Genomic DNA, 18204 nt, shown 5'->3' on the forward strand with positions numbered 1-18204 from the left:
AGTAGTTCTTTAAGCATGTTTAGACCGTTTGCCAGGGTTTAAGGACTGAATTATTTTTTCCATCCTATCTCCTCGCCTCGCTTCCCTTATTTTCTACCTTAAATAGGAAGAAAAAAAAGAAGCCATCCCTGCATTACATACCCGATTGCTATTCAGTTCCCAAGGGAGAGCTAAATGCAGGGGCTGGAGGTCTAGGCTCTCTGGTTAGATTCACTGAATGTCACTAATTAGAGTAGAGTAGCCTCTTACATATTTATTCATGTTTCAGAACAGTTGGTGAATCAATAGAATGAATGAACCGGGGCAGCTTCAATGCTTCTTGTGTGCAATATGCTTAAAAGAAACCCCCAAACCTATTGAAGCTGGTTCTTTGTGGCTTGCTGGTATACACCAGCATGGCTGTAGCAAAATGTTATTTTCATGTGACTTTTGGGTGGCGCTTTTTCCATTCTTCTTGTCTTTTGCTGTTGAAGAGGAGCGGATTCCATCCTCTGAAATATTTGTGAGAAGAAAAGTGTGTTACCTTTCAGGCCGTCCTCACTCTATTTGTAGTTACTGGATTGATTTCCCTAAAGCTTAAATTAAAATCCTTGCAGGAAATAAAACCAGGACAACAACAGCTTGTGCTGATGCTTCGCTGACAGAAGTGACAGCGCGGAATAGCCTTACAGTGCATGGTGGGGTTCTTTAAACGGAGCAGATTGAGTTCCCCGTAAACACCTTGAAGTGTTGCCTTTCACCAAAATTCTGCCTGAATTTAACTCCTAATTGATGATAGCTCGTTTACGTTGTCGGAGCGGGATGGTGACAGCCTCCTGGTCTCCCCTCGCTGGGAGATTTGCATTCCATCTGCTCCGGCTCTTGATTAGCGGCGTGCCGGCTACATGAGCAGTGTTTCTGGACGCTACGGTCATCTGTTGCGTTACATTTTTTTTTTTTTTCTGTGAAGACAGGACCACAAAGCTAAAAGCAGGATTTGGGGAGGGAGAACAACGCTTTTGGGTTTGGCTGTTAGAAGGAGAGTGCCTTGTGGGCGGCGTGGCTGGAGCGAGCATCGCTGGGTCCAGGTTCATCGGAGCACGGCAAAAGCTTTCAAACGCTTGGTGGACAAAGCTCTGAGCTCCATTTGCGCCACCCGTACTTTAAATATGGAGCAGTCTTCATTGGATGGGTTTTGCAAGGAACAAGGTTTCAAGTCAACCGTAGCTTCAAAGCGGGCAGTATCTTGTTAGCTGCTGCAGGGGCAGGCAAGGTTTTTTTGACAGCAAAACATGCTTAATTTCATTTACCTTTAACAGAGAAAGTGCCCGTGTGTAAGGTGATGTAGGTATGTTTAGAGGTCGGCAAATGTAAAGGCAGGATGGAGGGGAAAATGGGTCCCTGATATCTGAAATGTCTTGTATATCTCTCCCCAGCGAGTCCAGCTTTTTCTCTAGAACAGTGACACGCTAAAACTTTCTCGTTTAATTTTTTCTGTTGTATGGGGTACTACAGAGCAAGGCTGAGGTTGGTCATCCTAATCCTGAATTTATATGCTGTAACTTGTCTACTTTAGCTGGTTCCTGACCTCTGTTGCAGGATGTTTTAGCATCTCTCCCTTGGATCTCTGGGGAGTGTGCCAACTTGAAGGTAAAGCGGGTTTCTTTGGGAAGATATCCACAGATGATTTATTCAAGTTCATGAAAAATATTGTTCTTCTGTCCATTTGCACAGCTGATACTGCAACTGGGACTTAAAATTCAGGCTCTTTGCCACTGTCACAAATAGGTGTAAAATAGAATTAATTGTGGTGGCTCTGTAATGCGTTCTTTGGAATCTAAATAAGAGGTGGCTTAGGAAGTTGAGCCATTCTGGTTTTTTTACCCTCAGCATACTTAGAATTTGTGTTTGGATGCAAAACCTTTCTGTTGGCAGTTACTTCTGCAGTTTGTGTATTCCCTTCCCACCAGGTTTTGTTCAGTAAGCAATAGAAATTACTGAATGGTTCCTTTTGCCTTTTTATTTACCAAGTGCCAGCAGCGCTGCGTATTGAGCCTGAGGGAAGTGGGCTGGGAATCACATGCCTTTTAAAGCTTTCTTCTCATTTGGGGTGTAAAAATCCTTTTGAAAAGGATTCCCGTTCCAGTCTGGCAGGGATGCTCCAAGAGGAGATGCCCAGCCCTTGGGGTTTCTGGCCAGGGGCTTGTGCTGTGCAAAAAGAAAGGGGTCAGCTTGGAAGACAGGCAAACAAACAAGTGCAGTCCTTGTCTCTGTTGCGTTTTAATCTTAAACTAAAATTACCCCTTGAACACAGTAGCTCTGTTGGAAGGTTGAAGTGGGCACAGGCTTTCAAGTCAATCCCTTTGAAAGAGCATCTTCCCTTGAAGGGAGGACATTTGAGCTGTGGCTTATTCCTTCCACGTACCTAAATCACAGCAAAACTTCCCATTGCAAAGTGCTGTCTGAGGAATGTGACTTTTACTTGAACTGGATTTAAACAAGCCCTTTAAGCCCAGGATTGGGAATAAGGGAAGGCAAGGGATGCTACTTGAAAGCGGTTTTGAAAGAAACCAACCCCAGACTTGTGGAGACCTGCGCTGGGGAACTCCCGCTTGTCTTGAATTTACCGCAGTGTCTCCGGGCACGCTCTAATTGCTTTAATACATATTTTTTAATGAGTAGCCGGGTGGGGCTCAGCTGGGTGGCTGTGCACATGTGTGAGGAGGAGGAATATAACCTTGGGTAGGCTTTGTAATGCTGTGAGCATCTTACAACATCTGTCACTCTAATAACGCAAGAATTAAAACAGAAGAATTACTGCCTTGAGTAGATAAGCAGCTACCCTAATGCTCTTTTAGTGGTGTCTGAACTAGGCATGTATCATTTAAAAGGAAAAATGTTGTTTTAAATTGTGCAAAGCATTTAGGAAGACACTGATGTAAACACTGGTGAGAATTTAAAAGCTGTTATGTTTCCTCCCTCCTAGGAAGTCAGAAAGAGCTGAACATGGTCTGGCTGTAAAGGTCCCCTGGTAAAATCTTGCACAGAGCAGCTCTCAAGTGTCGTGTCATTTCTCTGAGATACCCTGGAAACATGTTTTTTCTTCATCTGATAATTGCTTGCTTATTATATTTTTGCTAACTGTTTGCTCTTAATAGCTGGTAAAATAAAAAAGGAAAAATGAATTTGAATCGTGTTCACTCCCTGGGGGGAAATTAAGCCATCGATAGCACGTTTAAAGTAGACTTGTTTTCGTACCGTGCGTTTGCTGCCCTCCATATGGGGAGCCTGTAGTCGGTTCTGCATCATTTGTTTTGTCATTCTGGTTGCTTTTAATATTAATTGAAGTCTTCCCCAAGACACAGTTCTGTTAATCTGCCCTTTGTCCTTCCCCCACCCACCCACCTCTGATATTGCCAACAAAAATACTCTCATGTCTGAAAATAGGTTTTGAAGTAGCATGTGTTTTTTGTTTTTTTTTTTTAATGTTGGTGGTCCACTTATTCACCTGTTTTATACCACCAGTATTAGTGTTTCTATTTCTTTGCTTGACTTCTGAATTTTATATGTGCTGTAATTGTTATAAAGATGCAAATGGCTTCCTGGAGTGATGGGTATAGGTCTCTTATCAGCTCCAATTATGCAAAATGTTTTCAATTAGCTGTAATTCCCTTTCCCGCCTCCCCCCAGACACACACAAGCCGGCCGGGCTCTCCGGGACACCCGTGTGCTGCGCAGGGCCGGGCGGTCCCCATCTACACCCCGTCCTGTCCCAGCAGCAGTAGGACCAGAAAGGATGCTCCACTCCTCCCTGTATTTTTAAGAAGTTATAATGCTCTTAATTACACCGTTTCCCCAACGTTTTTTCAGTATCGCTGCTGGGAACCTATGGGAGGAGGTAGTATCTCCGTCTCGATTCTCACAGTTTTGTCAGCAGCAATGGAAATAAAGGACTGTCCTGGACGGCAAAGCTTTTTTTCTTGAGCTCAGTCCTTTGCTGTGCGAAGTCACCGCAGGTGGTTAAGTGCCCTGTCCAACCCCAGTGAGTACCAAGGTGGGATGCTTTGTGAGAGGGACCGACGGCTAAGTGTGAAATGGCACTTTCTAGGGTGCCGTGCGAGGCAGAGAACAGATGCCGGCGACTGAGCAAAATGTTCTTGAGAGCTCCGAGGTGGTGCCGGCTCCGAGGTTACCACCTCCGTGTGCGGCAGCAGAGAACAAGGAGGAAGCAAAGGTGTTCCCCGACAGAAATACTTGTCGGGTGGAGGCTTTATTGAAAAAGTTTGAAGCCCTGTGGCTGATGTTTGCTTTGGTAACGCGGAGGCACGTGCCCTCTGCCTGGTATGGAGAAGAGAACAGGCTGCCCAGAGAAGCTGTGGATGCCCCATCCCTGGGAATGCTCAAGGTCGGGCTGGATGTGGCTTTGAGCAGCCCGGTCTAGTGAAAGGCGCCCCAGCCCAGGATAGGGGCGTCGGAACGAGATGGTCTTTAAGGTCCCTTCCAACCCAAACCATTCTGTGATTCTGTGACGATTCTGTTCTAAACAGTCCTGACTCTCATTTGCCAATGTAAATACTCACTTGTCTGCAGCAGAATGACACAACTGGGTTTAAAAAGCTCGTTCCTCGAAAGAAATATTTTGAGGCACTCTTCACACTACCTCTGTAGTCAGAGCTTGCCTTTTTCCCTGTTCTGCCTTAAACTGACCTTGCTGCTTGTTTTAGCCCTCGTCTTGGCCCCTCATTCATGTTTTCACAGCTGCCTGACACCGTCCATCGGGGAACCCGGGCGGGTTGAAAATAACCTTTTCCAGCCCATTGTCGTTTCATGGCACACTTGTAGCAGAGCAGCTGAGATCGCTGGGCACAAGGACTGGCTCTCAAAGAAGTGCTTGAGTCCAAAGCGAGGTTTTGCAAAAACTGATTCGATGCCTCTACTCCCGCGCTAGTTACGAATCCAGAAGAAGTGACGCGGGTCTGGTTTCTGCAGCTGTTTGGGCACTTGGTGGGCAGCCAGATGTTCACGGGGAGCTCTTAGAGCAGCCACACAAGGAGCCTGGATGGTTTCAATGCTGAAAGATGGTATTTCCTAAAGCTCCTGGGGTGTGTATCCTGCTGGTGACCACCTGCAGATCCCACCGAAGAGCAGAACTGCTGAGGTTAGCCGAGTCTCGATTTGGGCAAACGTGGGTGCCCCGGCTGGCGGTGAAGCACAGAGCTGCTGGCCAGGCTGCGTGTGCAGTGGTGGCTTTATCGCTGTGAAAATGTGGATAGCTTCTGGGCATCTTATTTTCAGCATAAATTAGCGCTTTTTTTTGTAGGACTTGCTCACACACAACATGATTCTTGCCAGCAATTTAGAAAGAAAAATAGTATTTATACACATACTGTAGAAACTGATGTTTGGTGGAGGGAGGGAGAAATAAAGTAAGTGCGGGGGAAAGCACTGAAAGAACAAGGCTTGAATTACATTTCAAGATGATTCTGCCCTGCATTTATCTTGTTCTTCGGATGAGTGGGTGACAGGTTGCCTGTCGCAGCACGCATGTGTGAACCGTGTTCAATCTCTTCAGTTCTTTTCTGGGGATAAGATTTTCTTCCTAGTTTATACATCGCTGTCATGCGGAATGTCACCTCTGCTGTGGGGGCTGTGGATAAAGGAAAATGTCTGCAAGGGAACGAATGGCAACGGGGACCGGTCATGTGCAGAGCATCCCCAGTACGGGTAATACCTGTCAGCACAGGTGCTTTGAGACGACATCGCTGTAGGGACACCCATGGAGGGGACAGTGACTGACCGCTGTGCCCACGAGTACTTTGACCAAGGCATTGCCTGTTTCAGAGGTCCCGGTACAGCTGGCACAGCAAAATGCTGCTGCAGTCACTTGTGTAGCGCCACGTCGCCATGAATTCTTATGTTACTTTGTTTTCTAACTTGTTTATTTTTTTAAGCATTTTGCACTAAAAAACCTTTTATTTCCTAGTCAAAGTAGTTAAAGTACACTAAAATACCTCGGAAATGTTTTATCATCAGCTGCACTGGAGTACATTGAACTGGGTATTTTGCATCCAAGGTGGGCAGGCTCTTCCCCGTGAACACATCATTGCGGAGTCTGAGAAGAAGACGAGAGGCAGACGTGCTGCTGGAGCGTTGGCAGGAGCCTAAGGTGCTGCCGAGGAAAAGACCAAAGCCTGAACACATTCAATCTGTTTAACTAATAATCGAGACGTTTTCTGTGTTCGTATCAAGGGTACGGGCATGTGATTGCAACTCCGGTGAGTTGTGTTGGCTTCCCCAACATCTCCTTGTCAGCTGAGCCGTGGGGTAACGCTCTTCATCGTCTCCCATCACAAGACAGACGTGAGTTGAAGGGGGGATGATTTGATATTCCAGTTAAATCAGTCTAACAGGTGGCTGCTGCCAGAGGGGCAGTCTCCTTCGCACTGCTCCCTACCTGCCATGAGCTGTTTCAGGGGACTAAACCACAAGAATTGTAGAATAGAAACTTGTTTATTGATCGTTTAGGGGTTTAATGCTTTTTTTGGTTCACGGTCAGCTCGAGTGAGCAGCAGTTCCAGGACAAAGGAAGGGGCATCAGGTGCGTGTCTGAGAGAGGACACAAAGGGTAGTCGGAACTGCAGCCAAAATTCCCCGTCATTCCATCTTCATGCGATTTTCGTGGGAAGGAAAAACTTTATTTCCTAATACAAGACTTTAAAAGTGCTTTTTATCACCCCTCCTTTAACTAGCTGTAATTGCTCCGTTTTGTTTTAATCCCCATCTTGTGTTTTTGGTTATGTCGGTGTTCTGAAGGTTTTAGTGCAGTTTTAATGGGAAGGTAATTGTTATTGCTTAGCAAAATTCTGGAAATAAAACTACTAGAACTGGAGGCTCAATAAAAGGAGCATAAACAGTCATTTTTATAATAAAGCTTTATCTCCTGATGGAAACCTTTGTTGCTTGATTAAAACATTCATTAAACCTACGTCTTTCTTGATAGATATGAATGCACGTTAAAAATGATTGGGAAGTTTCCTCTTATTTCTCCTTCTGTGCCATCAAGTATGGCCTTCATTCAGGAGACGGGGCAGGGAAAGAGTATTGGTGTATTCTAAGGCGAGGGATCTCGACTATATTCAGTATTTGAGTTTCCTTTAATTGCCCCTTGCTGCCGTGCTTCCAGTCCCTGCGGTAATTTCTTCCATCTCTGATCTGGGGGCTGGCCCAGAACCCCAAATCTGTGGGATAATCTTCCCTTTCCTTTCCTCGAGCCTACACGTATATTTGTTTAAATGTCACTTGGCTGAGAGGTCAGGAGCTGAAGCGCTTGCACCAGTATCAGCAGAGGGTTTGCTGAATTCGCCGAGTTTCACCAGGCTGAAGGAAAATGCGGGGCAGTGAAATATAAGGAAAAAGTCCAATTTAAACCCTGAGCGCCTGACTTTAAATCAGCAGCTCTGCTCTGAGTTGTGAGTGCTGCTGTGACTTCTGGTTTGCATTTCGGTACTGGGGTTAAGGACCAAGTTGGGCAACTTGGGGAAGTATCCTTATTTCCATCCACGTGAACTAGCAGAAGGAAGGGTTTTTTCAGATTGTTTTGTAGCTGTGTCAAACGCAGCTGTGCTTATTTACATGAGGTCCCTTCAGTGGATTTTAAAAGCACGAACATATACTGCTAATCTCCTAGTTTGGTGGGCTAGTTTGGACTTCTCATCTATAAGAGGCAAGAGTATCTCTGCATTACTTCAGCTCAAATGTGTAAACTGTGATACAGTGTTTTGTGCAACCGTAATTGCTGCTGTCTTGTTCTTGTTTAAATGAAAGCCAGAACTCGAGGCAGCAGATCAGCAGCTTGTGGAACGCGCAGGTGAGTTGTGTAACCGGGGATTGTCCTGGTGGGATTCTGGTAATTCCACAACCATGGTATCTCCATTGCATCGCTGGTTACTTGTCTAAACCGAGCACAGGTGACCATTTTGTCTGGACAGGTTCTAGTATGCACTGACTGACTCAGCCCCGGTATTCTCCGTTTTTTGCCTTGGAGTCTGGATGTGTAATTGTCAATGTGAAGTTTCATCTGGAGTCTGAGCTCTTGTTGACCGTCTTTTCTTAACCCTTGAATGTGTGGCAGTATTTCTTGTCTAGCATATTGGCAAACTTTCCGAAAAACACATAGAGAATCTTTACTTTCCTTCTTGAAAAGAGTAAGAATTTCAAGGTTGTTCTTAACCCAGGGAAGGCAGGTATTGAGAGTCCAGTCACTGTATGATGTCTCCTGATATCCAGGTCTGTTGTACCCTATTAACAATATTTTTATTGTAGGCTTTGAAATATTATTAGACATTTGTGCTGCTTCTCTTAATCTACTTTTTTTCTGTCGCAAGTTTCTGCCTAGCTGTCCCTCAAATCTGGGGTACCACATAGCCTCGCTTTTGTTATCCTGCTGGGAGTATTGATTTTGCTAATGGTACAGATGTGAAGCATCATAAAAGTGTTGAAGCATTGTGGTCACAAATAAGGACTGAGGACATAATAGAGTCCCGAAGCTGAGATGACGCCGGCAGCTTACAAATTCAGACAACAGCCTAATAATGGTCAATTATAATGGCAAAACTAGGGACAGCTGGGATGTAAGCTTTACACAGCCTTGGGGTCATCTCCGCTCCAAAGCTGTGCCAACCCACTTGTGGTTTTTTGCACCCCTCTTGCCTCCCCCCACTCCAACTATGTGGAAATCAGTTATTTAGCTCCACTTTCAGACGCTCGGGGTTACACTAGCCATGCTTTTTACTTCTCTGCTGAAGGGTTCCTCTGAAATAAAGAGAATTTTTAAAAAGGTCAGCCTCGAAGCATCATTGCACAGATGGCTTTGCGGAGCCGTTGTCACAGTGAGGCGCTTGCGCCGGCAGAACCCGGTGACGGCACCGCCGCGCTCTCACCTTGGCGACTTCCCTCTGAGAGCTGACAAAGACTTCTCATGAGCGCTGGAGGCTTGATTAAAGAAGAGGATGGTGGAACAGCTGTGCAGCTGCCCCGTAGACTGCAAAACCTGATGCTCTTTGAGCTACGAAGCTAATGGCCAGCCAGCTGGGCAACAGCTGGATCCTCACATCTGGCTACTGCATGGCTGGTGTCTTCTCCACCTGAAGTTCATACCAGGATGCTGCCACTGCTTTAGAATCTATGCTTACGGACTCACCAGTATAAATAATTTATAGCAGATACTTAGTTGGATATCTAGCTTGTAGGCGTGTTGTGGAGGTTGCTGCTTCTTTCCAGCTAAATAAACCCTCTACAAGAATCTGGCTGGTTTCCGTGTGAGGTTTCAGTGATACAATCTAAAAATAAAGAAGCAGAATTTTTACCAAGCTGAAAATCGTGATTTCTAAGGGCGTTTTAAAACCGATTCCATTAATTCTGAGTTAATTGGTAAAAACAACAAAATGGTGAACCAAAGCCTGAGAGAACTTGTGTTGGTGACCTGCAGCAGTTCTTGCCTCCTCCTTCCCCTACCCGCACAGAAACACTGCATGTCCAGGCAATACCAACCTCATTTGCTACCTCAGTGGTCATTTTTTATTACTAGATTTAGGGAAATAATTTAATAACCAAATCTAATTTGGGCTAAGGCATTCATTAAGTAGAGAGCTGAGCAGCTCATCTGTGATGGTTTAGAAAAGTAGATATGGCGTGCCATGAATTTTCTTAGCGTTTTTTAATATTAACTAGTGCATGAAGCTTCTTCCTTGCTGATGTTATAGTGTTTTAATTCAAGGCCCACTTTTGGGTTGATGGAATAAATTCCAAGAGAGGTGCACACCATTACACGTGCATATACAAACTGCAACTCAGACGTTAATGTGGAACAACATGAATGCAAAATGGTCCTTATTTGCAAGGAGAGTTGGCTTCCTTCCTCTTCCCATAGCAAGAATATGTCCTTGGAAGAAACTTCTATATCTGTACTTTAAGCTCCTAAAAGTTTTCTCATACAGAATCTTATTTGCCACAAGGTTAGACATGAAAATGCCTGGTGAGTAATTGATTTATTAGAAGCTCGCTCAGTACTTGGGCCAATTTGTAGCTGACCCAAGCGTAGTTGCCGTGTGGAAGAACATTTTATTTGGAAAAATACCTCGATAAACGTGATAAACGTGAGAATGACACATTAGAGGTGTAAAGGTAATCTTTGTCCTTGCATTTATGAACTACACAGTTTGGGTTTTAGCTGTAAATTTTTCACTCTACTGTGTTAAAGCTTGGGAAACCGTATAATCCTGATGCTGTAGAAGTGTCAAATATATTAGAAAATTGTGATGGTTGAGTAGACGGACAAAGCTGCGTAGGGTTTGGAGGTAGATACAAGTTTTCACTATAGTGACCCACTTTTTTTAGCATTTTGAGAGTGGTAATAAAAGTGGCCTCTCTTATTTCTCTCATGTGCCACTGACCCTAGAAGTATAAGCAGTTACTGTCTTCATAGACCTGGGAGCAGGAGAACTGTCTTATAAATCTCGTTAATTTTTCAGGGCCCCGTTCTGTTGTTACAGACGTGTTTGAGCTTTTAGTCAGCAAGAGGCCAAGGAGAGGGCATGGAAAATGTTAAAAATGTGGTGTATTCAAAGTGGTGCTGATGTTAAACTTGTGATCACCTGTCATGGTATGATTTGATATGTTTCATGCCAATGTCGAGTTTGACACTTATTTTTTTTTTACTGAATAGATGGCAGAGCTCTACTAATAAATAAAATTACCTCCTTTCTAGCCGAAGTGTTGAAATAACCTTACTCAGATAAAACTGTTTTGTGGCAAACAGGTGGTGATTCAGAGAACTACACTGTGCAGATCTCATAACAGAGCTAATTAATCTTTTTTAATTAAATGCCCCTTAAAATTCAGCATGATAAAGACTGAAGGGTTTTTTTGTTTGTGGTGGTTTTTTGTTTGTTTGTTTTATGGTTACTTTTAGAGGGCACTGCTCTAATGAAGAAAAATTTTACTGTCTGCTTGTGTGGAAATGAGTAAGCGGAGTGGCCTGGGATACTGATCGTTCCTTCATATACTGCAGTTGCAGAAAATGAGAAATTAAATGAACGGTTGACAGACGCACCGAGAAACGATTGTTTGGGACAGCCCAGGAATGTAGCTTACGTGTTAATTTTTCGACTTCAGGCTCTGTTTTAGGTGTGCCAGCATCTGAGCTCTTTGCAAACTAGAAAGTGTGGCGAGAGGGGAGTACATCCAGATTGCTGCTGGTTTACCACTTGGCTTTGCAAGGAAAAGCAAGAACCTTTCAGGCTTACTGTGTTGGTTTTGGGGGTTGTTTTGGTTTTTGCTTTTTTTTCCGCAGCAGGCAATTGCATAGGAGGATGAGGTCGGGAAGCTGCAATATTGCCCAGACTGTCTTCTTGGCACCCTTGTTCATGGCAGCTTCGCGGAGCTCGGGGTAAATGGAGTATTAGCGCTATAGAAAAAGAACAAAAGGAAGGTTACCGCCGGCCCTTCTCGGCAGCAAGAGCTGGATGCCTTTTAAAAACAGCTTCTGTTGTCATGGAGCTTCTGAATCCAAGGCCGGTTTCTGGCACCGTGATTTTTTCTCATGGCAAAAAAACGTTGTCCTGCCCTAGCCTTGGGGGGGAATAAATAAATAAAGGCAATAGCCTTGGCGGCACTTGTCTATTATTGCAGCTAAATGACTGAACTGCGGTGGGAACGGGACCACAGGGAAACCTTTTCTTCACAGAGAATCCTGATTTTTTTTTTTAAATTTTTTTTTTTTCAGCTGGCATCCGCCGTGGTCTGCAAAATATCTTTTGTAAGAAGGCGTTTGACGTTTGGAGGAGGATTTTGCATAGTTTATGTAGAACTTGCTTTCCTCTGAGTCAGCGATGTTTTGAGGTTGAAACAGAGACCTGCATTCCTAATGTCAAGGTTTTTGGAAGGTCTTCCAGTAGGCATTTGTTTGTGTTTTAAAGCCCGTGTTCCTTTGCTAAACTTCAGATGTAGTCAGACAGTTTAACACACTTATACATTACTGACCACTTCAGGAAATGGTAAAACAAGATATTTATTAATTTCTTTGGCATTATGTCTGTTTAACGCTACATCGTTTGCGGAGCTTTTTGCTATCTTAAAAGGTGATACTTTGATTGTGTAGCGATATTCATGCTTGACTTCATGGACAAAAAGTATACTCCGCTTCCTCATGAGTGGGGGTTTTGGTTTGTGTGTTTTGGAGGGTTTTTTTTGTTCGTTTTTGTTGTTTAGTTGTAGTTTTTGTGTGTGTTTGTTTTTTTTTCCCCTTGGATAGTTCTAGCGACTGAAGTTTAAAAACTTGCTTGGTTTTACTTTTGCTTCGTGAACTTACTGAAACCTAGAAACAAGGGATAATAGAAGTGGCTCGGTGTTTCCAAAGCAGCAAAGCATTGAGCCTCTGTGCTTTGATTTCTACATGACTTATTTTCGAATGCAGAGAAGGATGACTACCCCGGGTCAGAAAGCATCCGTGAGTAAGCTCTTCTGCTGGAGACGTCTCAGCTCTTTGGGCTGAAGAATTTGCCCTTCGGATCCTTCCTTAAGAGTTAGCTCCGTTTTGATACGCCCTGATTACTATTATTTGAAAAGTTTCGGGCAGCTGAGTGAATAAAATCTCTGCGTGTTAAGTATGACGCAGTAATTTCTGTTGCTTCACCTGCCTGTTTGTGTTTTGCATTTAGTGGCTGCTGGGTCAAGAATTAGGGCTCTGGCAGGCAAGTTCCGATGGGTCTTGCTGGTAGAGCCCCAGGGTAGGGTGTCGCAAGTGCTGTGACTCCGCTGTTAGAAATTCCCATCCCCAAAGCAGAGTTGTTTTCCATCCTTCTGGTGTTTTAGGCTGGTTGAGGCACTAAGCGGAGCCTGAGCGACTGAGGCTCTGCAAAGCCTGCGTCTAAGGACACCTGGGGGCTGCCAAGAGGAGTCACAGCCCCGGCATTTTGGGGGTGGTTTGCACAAGGGAGGGAGCCCCCGTCCTTGGGTGTAGCCGTGAATCTGCAAGTCTAATTGTTGGACAATAAAAGCACCTTGGGAGCCAAAACTTGGAGTTTGGAACAGCCTTTGGAGCCCTTGTGGATTCTTTTCTGCACGCCCTTGGATGGTGGAGCTGTAAACACCAGTCATCTGTGCAGAACTGTTTGTTTCTTGTCGTTGTTTTATTTCCCCCCCGCTCTGTTTTACTCTTTAAAGCGTCATCAAACTCCAAAACAAGACGGACTTCTTCCAACATTGCCCCTGCAGGCCTGCGTTGTGTTATTTGCCCTTTCTATACAACCCCCTAAAATATTTAATATAATGTCTGTAGATTCATGATGTTTAAAATCAATGCCACAAACGTAAAAATCAGGAAATTCTAAATATTTAAAGTTTACATTTAATATATGTTAATACTACTTTGAGGGTTGGTTTTACCTAGAAATAAACACTAAAAGAAAAAGGGGTTTTTTTGTTATGACAGTCCACAGTGTTTATCTGCTGGTGAGTGAAACTTTTCTGCGAACGCTCGTCATCTCAATTCAGTAACATGTATTTCAAAACTTATTTCCTGACCTTATTAAGACCGTAAAAAACTTTAATTTTTCCTCTCTGTAATAACACTAACCTTTTTTGAGTCTGCATGGCTGCATGAGAATTCAGGAACTGTAACTGATAGGTATGAAGAGTCTGCCTTGTTTGAGCATTAGGAGCTTTTGCGACAGGTGTTTGACAGTGCTAACATTTGTAATTATAGTGTGGATTCTTCTATTTTTACTGATTAAACACATTTTTAAAATTATTAGAAAATTTACTTTGTCTTTGAAGTGCTGCACTATATTCCTTATAATGTCAAACTGACTGAATTGCCGCTTTAACTGCAAAATTTGAGTCGAATCACAGAATTGTACTTAGTTCTTCCAAAAAAGTTAAAACAGTCCCAGAGCAGTGGGGGAAAAGCATGGATCTGACCGCAATCGCCATAATTTAGGCCTCTTCCTTTAAACTTTGCTTATGAGAGAGAGGTTTTATTTCCCAGGAAGGAAGCAGGTGATTTCCACGCAGTTTCCCATTCACTCGCTGGGCAGATTTTAGTTTGCTGTGCTGCCGCGTTTGTTATTTGAAGGATTATAATGATGAGAAGGTGGGAATGATGGCAGGAGCCACGGAGTCCTCCTGGAAGGGCAAATGAAGCCTTCACTTAAAAAGCTCGACACTTTCTTTGTAAATATAATTGTTTGCTAAGCTGGGATTAATACTTTTCATGGCCAGTTTTGTTCTTCAAGGGCAAGACCAGTGCCTGTGGCTGGTTCCAAACCTGTATCCCGGTCCCAGCACAAAATATGCTGCAATGGTGGGAGCTCTGCAGTGTTTTTAGGATGGTGACTTTGTGATGGTAGGCGAGATGTCTTTTAGAAAAAATCCTGTAGGTACAAAGAGCAATCTTGATCCGGGATGGTCCGAGGTGTGTCCCACGGGCTGGTTTAGCAAGTGGAAATGGAGCCTGTGAGACCTGCAAGAGCTCCCGAAGGATCAAAAGAGATGATGGGAACTCTGGTCAAGCTGCGCAGTTCTGCGCGTGTGGGTTTTTCCCTCTCTATCTCAGTGAAATTCATTTTACAGCCAAATATGTGTTCCCTTTGGACTTGATTGCTCTTCTTTCTCTGTATGACAAAGAAGGTGGATTTTCTCTGAAGAAATATTTCGATGGCAGCCACTTAGAAAATTGTTCCTATGTTCTTCTGCTACAACTTCATTTTTATTTTTTTCTATTTTGTTTTACAGACACCGATGAGGACACAGTGAAAAGGTGTTTTGCCACGTTTGAAGAGAAGTTCTTCCAAACCTGTGAGAAAGAACTTGCCAAAATCAACATCTTCTATTCAGGTAAGGTACTTATTTGTGTATTTTTGTGGAAAACACAGCAACACAAAAAGAGTCTGAAGCTCCCATACTTTCAGAATAACCACGGTGGTCATGCAGGTCTACTATCAGGGAATTATAGGGCAAAATTATGGGAAACTGCTCTGGTTTGAAGATGCTCTTAAGTGGCAGCTTACATATAGGGCACAGTTTGTGACCTTACCCGTGGGGACAGTCTCTTATGTGTGTTTTAGGCGTCAGGCTCCCTAGCTGGTGTGTCCTGAATTTTTGCAGGAATAGTGATCGTGGACTTGCCCGTGTGTGGTATCTTGACCGTCCTGATGTGTACGACAAGTTTTTAAGCACTTAACTCTTACTCAATCTCTTCCAGCTTTTTGGAGTAAATCAGCCAGCAGCATTTTGTCATTGGCTGCGTAATAAATTGGCTAAAAATGTAATGGTGGTTAAGAGAAGGGATTCCCAGGGATCATATTGCAAAGTGCTGTTGTTTGTTTGTTTTCCCTGAGAAAGTTTGCTTTCCTACCCTGTGTTTTGGAAATAAACTTTAGAATGGGATAATCAGAAATTGACCCTGTAATATTGCTGCAAAGGCATATTAATAGTGTGTTCCCATTCCACCCACCAGTGTACTTCAGCTGGTTTTCAGCCTCTTTTACTAAGGTTTAAAATGGGTTTTCAACTAGAAAAGTGTATCAATACGGATACAATGATGTATTGACTTCTGCTATACTTCTTCTTAACGTGTTGATTTATTACCTTGGTGCTATAAGCAGTTTTTTGCAGCACAATATGTTAGCCTGTTGTATTTCTGATTTTAATCTGGCTACAAAGTAGAATTGTGCAAAATATTTTAATAACCATCAGACGATGACCTTACTGCTAGCAGAACCCAGATGGTCAACATGAGAATGGCTGAAAGCGTAATAGATGCAATAGCTTCCAAGGAACGAAACCTCTCCGTGCTGGCTGTGCCGCTGCCCTGGCTCCCTGCAGCACTGCGGGTTTGCTGGTGTGAGGGCAAGGCGCAGTCTGTAGGTAGAAGCGATATATTTGATTAGGTTAGCTGGCTTTTACACTTTATAGGCATTTTTCTACATGCAGTTCATATGTACCTATCTCAGAACAATTCTTCTCAGTTTTGTTTCCCCGTGAGATCTTCTATTGCTGTCCCAGATCTGAGGTAAGGCTTTTGTGCTCGGAAACTTGTCTTGCTTTTCCAGTTACATCAGCTGATCTGATGAGAGGTCTCTGTGCTATGAGCTGGACCCTGTGGAGGAAGTTCTGTCAATTCACATGCACAATGCAGATTATAATTTTCCCTAATGAGGACCTGCTAGCACACAGGCACTCACATATATGCAGCCCTTCCAGCATTGTTTAAAATGGCATTAATATTACAGGATAGAGGTTTTTTCAGCTTGCTGTCATTTCAAAAAGTTATAAGAGAGAACACATGTAATTTGAAAATCTCTTGTGATAAGATTGAAATAAGTCTTTTGCAGAAGAGCAACGTGACTTTAATAGTATGGAAACCCTTTTATTGGGGTTATTAACATCAAGCTACGTGAAGAAATGTTCCATCAGTTGTTCCTCTTGTTGATCGTGTCAGAAATTTGTCACTTCAGGCCCTATTGTAACTCCAGGCATGTGTTGCCTTGGGTTATGACCTGGTACATCCTATTCATTATAGGCTAATTATATGGCTTATTACACGCTTGTCTTTACGACAATAAATACCGCCTGTTTGTAAGAAAGCAAAGCTTTCTGTTGATCTACGCTTCATTTCCTCGTCGTCCTTCCCTGTGCCGAGGGATCCCGGGGGAGCAGCGCCAGGGATTCCACAGCACGGAGCGCTGGGATCTGCGCTGCCTTTGCCTTTCTCTGCATGCTCAGATTGTCAGCTCTCACCAAACAGAGCCCTCCTTCCCCAGACCATCGTCCCAGCTTCGTAGGGGGGAAAACTGCCATTAACCGAATCTGACTTGATAAACAGCTTGTGATTATTTGGACCACGCTCAAGGAAATCTATGCTCAATTGAAAGAGAAAAAGAATAGCAGTAAAATTTTCAGGTAGTTCCAGTAGACTAATGCTTGCTCAATGCTAACATTTTATTTATGGCCAGTTTTGGTTTGTGTTTGGGATTTCCTAGAGAGGAGGTTTGTTATATCTTAAATTAGCATCATCAGGTTCTGCTTGGGCTACTGTTTAGCTAGTAATGTTTTTGTTGTTAATTTAGGAGAGGACTTTATTATTTGTAGGAAGCCGTGGCTTGAACTCGGTAAGCAAAATATGGAACATGATATGTAGGAAAAGGAATGGGCGCGAAAAGAGCCTGCCTAAAATGTGCAGAGCCCCCAGCGGGGTGTCCGTGAGCAGGTAGGGACTGTTCCATTACCTCCTGTCTGCTGAAGCAGGTTTCGATCACAGCCATGACAATGTCAACTGGAACGTGGGGGGAAATTTTATTATCTCCTTGGCGTGAGTGGGGTTTTTTCATGATCCTTACGTGTGAATTTTTCTTTAAACTTGGAAAACCGAGTCAAAACCAAGTTGGAATTGCATAGCTGAGGTGATGACTTTAGATGGGGTTTTTTTTAGTCAGGAGCTGGAAGAGTTTGGGAGCAAAGCTGCCGCTTTATCGCAAGCACTTTTGTTGAAGTTTGCCTGTGTTGGTTTGGGATTTCTCCGTAGTTTTTGCTGTGAGATTACACCTGAGCCGAGGACTCGGTGAGCATCAGGTCACACAAATTGCTGCAACACAACAGTGGTTCCAGTTTCTAAGTGCATGCTGCTTTTTTCTCACTCTTTTGAGTGCCATATGTTTTGGGGTTTTTTCCCCTCAATATTTTTGGAGTACGTTGCAAACCGAGAAATTGACTTCTGTTCTGCTTTGCCCATTCCCTAGGAAGTTTTAAGAACAGCAGCACACATTTTGTCTTATTTTGCTTCTGCAATGCATCTGGATGATAAAAATCATAGTTTAATGAGATGAAATAATCTGTGGACTGGATGACCGGAGTCAGTGCAAGAGAGGGCAGGAGGGAGAAGGTGGCAGAGCTGCCGTTCCTCAGGAGTTGCAGTTTGTTATAGGACCAGGTCAGTTTTATTTAAAGCTTCGTACTCCCCTATGGATGGACCAGGCTGTATAGACGAAAGCATGTGAGTCTTTTCAGCAGCGCATAATTAAAAATAATATTTGTATTTGGAGATTATGCTTTTTTGTGGATGTTGGTTTGCAAACAGGTAGGAAAATTGCAACAGCAGTTTTGTAACTATTTCAAAGCGTTATCTTTAAATGCTGTGTTATTAGGCTGATGGATTTTAAGATTTTTCTG

At 43.6% G+C, this 18204-nt stretch overlaps 1 protein-coding gene across 2 annotated transcripts in view; it reads left to right on the forward strand.

Annotated features, from left to right (window-relative positions):
* XPR1 (xenotropic and polytropic retrovirus receptor 1) overlaps nt 1–18204 on the forward strand; it is a 104831-nt gene that overhangs the window by 53760 nt on the left and 32867 nt on the right. For both annotated transcript variants that reach the window (XR_010607309.1, XM_065648962.1), the window contains exon 3: nt 14770–14871. Coding sequence is in view for 1 of the 2 variants with exons in the window: in XM_065648962.1 (XP_065505034.1) it covers nt 14770–14871 (102 nt within the window). In the remaining variant the exon portion in view is untranslated. The remainder of the gene's footprint in view (nt 1–14769; nt 14872–18204) is intronic.

Source organism: Caloenas nicobarica, chromosome 20, assembly GCF_036013445.1.
Source record: "Caloenas nicobarica isolate bCalNic1 chromosome 20, bCalNic1.hap1, whole genome shotgun sequence".
Classification (NCBI taxonomy): domain Eukaryota; kingdom Metazoa; phylum Chordata; class Aves; order Columbiformes; family Columbidae; genus Caloenas; species Caloenas nicobarica.